General features: G+C 30.1%; 1 protein-coding gene across 1 annotated transcript in view; it reads right to left on the bottom strand.

Annotated features, from left to right (window-relative positions):
* Positions 1–192: 192 nt before the first annotated feature.
* Positions 193–2,793, bottom strand: part of LOC105617114 (transcription factor CP2-like protein 1) — a gene marked incomplete at its 3' end in the record, with an annotated part of 28,069 nt that continues 25,468 nt past the window's right edge. Inside the window, exons 10-12 of the mRNA XM_012198692.1 lie at positions 1,137–1,389; positions 313–763; positions 193–230 (exon numbers count right to left, since the gene is read on the bottom strand). Of these exons, the coding sequence (XP_012054082.1) occupies positions 193–230; positions 313–763; positions 1,137–1,389 (742 nt within the window). The remainder of the gene's footprint in view (positions 231–312; positions 764–1,136; positions 1,390–2,793) is intronic.

The following is a 2,793-nucleotide window of genomic DNA, read 5'->3' as shown; positions in this document are numbered from 1 at the left end:
ATATATATATACAAAACATTTTTTCCCGGGTAATATAAAACTAATACCGAAAATCTTTTGTAAATATTTATATATTTTATCAATTTTTCTGCTTCTTCTTCCTCTTTTCTTCTCTGATTATGTTGTGCATATTTATTTATAAAAAATAATAATTAAAAAGAAAGAATTTACAAAAATTATTCAAATGATCTTTGATTTTATTAATAATTTGTAACGCTCGCTAGCCGGATCTGAAAAATATATATGGCGTTATTAGTCTTTCCAAAATCTTTTTCAAAATCATAAATAAAATTATAATAAAATAAAATTTACCTTTAATAGTCTCAACAAGATACATACTCTCGTCTTTCATGTTTGCCACCAGCTCGTCAGTGACCAACACATGTATACCCTGTGGTCCTAGGAACAGTATTGAGTGAAGTCGGTCGTGAGGCAAGTTTAGAGCATTGAGCAACTTGTTTGTGAGAGCGGTGCTCGTTAAAGTATCGAGGTAGGCGACTCTCCAGAGTGAGCCATTACTTTCCAACGAGAAATAGAGAGTAAGCTTCGGGGTCGGAGCCTTAGAATGCAATGTGTTGAACAATCGAATGCCATCTGCCACGCCGCAGATCTGGATTAGATCCTCTCGGGACAAGCGTAAAATATCCGATGCAGAGAAACTTGCAAATGTTGATTCAAACGCGTTGAATCGGCTGGCACGAAGCCAGGCGGTTGTCTGCGTGGCATTTGCGTCGGGTGGTAATTCGGTGATACATGGGGCACCCTGCGAGATTTCATATAAAGTTATCATAAAAAGCAATATGGATTGGACAGCTCTAAATTTTATGCAATTATCCTTTTATATAATTGTTACCTTTATATTCATAATTTTTAGAGAATATATTTCTAGTAGCATGTAATTTGTTTTCGTATCTTCGAACTATATTTTTGAAAAGAAAAGTGTTTTCTCTAAGAATCATGAATATAAAGTTAACAATTAGGATGATTGTATCAAATTTTGAGCTACTCAATTCACATCGCTTTTATTATGCATATATAACATAAAATATTTTCTTTTTTATCTATTCTTTACTTTAGAATATTAAACAAAAAAATATAATATCGAAAAATTAATTTCCTATAATAAGGATCTTTACTGTTTTTATAAACTCGATTAGTTGTTGCGGGGAAGTAGCTTTGTGTGCTGTCAAACTAACATCAGCTTCAATGCAAGGTTGATCTGGCAATATGGCTGCGGGCGATGGCAAGGCCGGCGCCGTTCCCACGTTTTCCTTCACGGCATCTGAAGCCGGAACCAATGGTACGATACCAGAATTAGAAACCGAAAGTGCTAATGGGGCGACTACCGGAGAGGAATTGCCGCCGATAGTCGTGCGTGTTTGTGGTGATCTAGAAAATATCAAAGTCAATAGCATATTAATTATTTGTTAAGGTTTCTCTTAAAAATTTGAAAATGCAATTATAAAAATGCATTTTATAAAAATGCAGACATTTTTTACATATGTTAAATTGTTGCATCTATCATTTGCAGTATAATTATATTATGAGATTGTAATTATTTCCTTCCGGAATGTCGCGATGATTTTCTTACTATATTTTTCCGATATACATAACATAAAACTTCGATGCGCATATTCGTTGAGGTACGTCATAAAACGTTAGCTGTCTTATTAATTGTGCATGCAGCATAAATCAAGAACTGTTGACACTTATATAGCTGAACAATTTACGTACATGAAAAAACGATATATTCCAGGAAATATTCCAGATAGACGTTTCCCGACAAAAATCAATATGAAAATAACTTTTCTTATAATAATAAATTCAAATAAAAATTTAAAAGGCATAGTAAAAGTAACACTCACATGTATGTTCAAAATGAGTTAACTTATTTGTTTGAATTTCCACAAAGTCAATTGATATAAATTTTCTCATATAACATAAAACAAGAAAATTAATTTCATGCAATTGATTTTTTATAATTTCAAATTCACATGTAAATACTAAATATTACAAATATTACTAAATATTACACAATGTGTGAAATGGGCATACATTGGTGATTGTAATACATAATATTATTAAATTATATATTTGAAATCTCAAATTTTATTAAAGTTAAATGCGAAAGTTATGTAAATACAATTTTAATATTATTTATTAATTAAATAACGATATAAAAATATAAAGTAACTTAAACGTTGCAAAGCATTTTCTTTAACCGTGGCATTGAATTTAAAGTAAGATTCAATTGACATTCATATGTGATATTCAAGAAGTCATATTTTTTATTGTAAGATTTTCTGTGCAAGAACGCGTTATGTTAGTATTGAATAGTAAATATTGAATAGTTAACTGAAGCCTGTATGTAACTGTAAACTTATATCAACGCACAAACAAAATCATAATGTAACATGCGTGATGTAAGCTTACTATTATGTATATATTAGGTGTGGGAAAAAGTTCGTGGCGTTTTTCCCGTTAGATGGCTTTTTCCCATACTTAATATTACGAATTTACTAATATCAGTCTACTAATATTAGTACGTATTACGACTAATATTTAACGTAATGTAATGCGCTACCGATATTTTTATGCGGACAGCATATATTGTTAAAGTTATCATAATGTCAAATTATTTGAGTTATTCTGATCATTTCTATAAATCGCTACTACTTCTAATAAGTTATTATTTAAATTAAAACAATTTAATTCAAATTTAATTAAAAATAAAGGATTGAGATATCATTGCTCCTTTATATATATATATATATAGCCGACTAAAAACCTTCT

Source organism: Atta cephalotes (genome assembly GCF_000143395.1).
Source record: "Atta cephalotes unplaced genomic scaffold scaffold00011, whole genome shotgun sequence".
Taxonomy (NCBI): domain Eukaryota; kingdom Metazoa; phylum Arthropoda; class Insecta; order Hymenoptera; family Formicidae; genus Atta; species Atta cephalotes.
The sequence above is the reverse complement of the archived record's forward strand: the minus strand, read 5'-3'. Positions and strand labels throughout refer to the sequence as shown.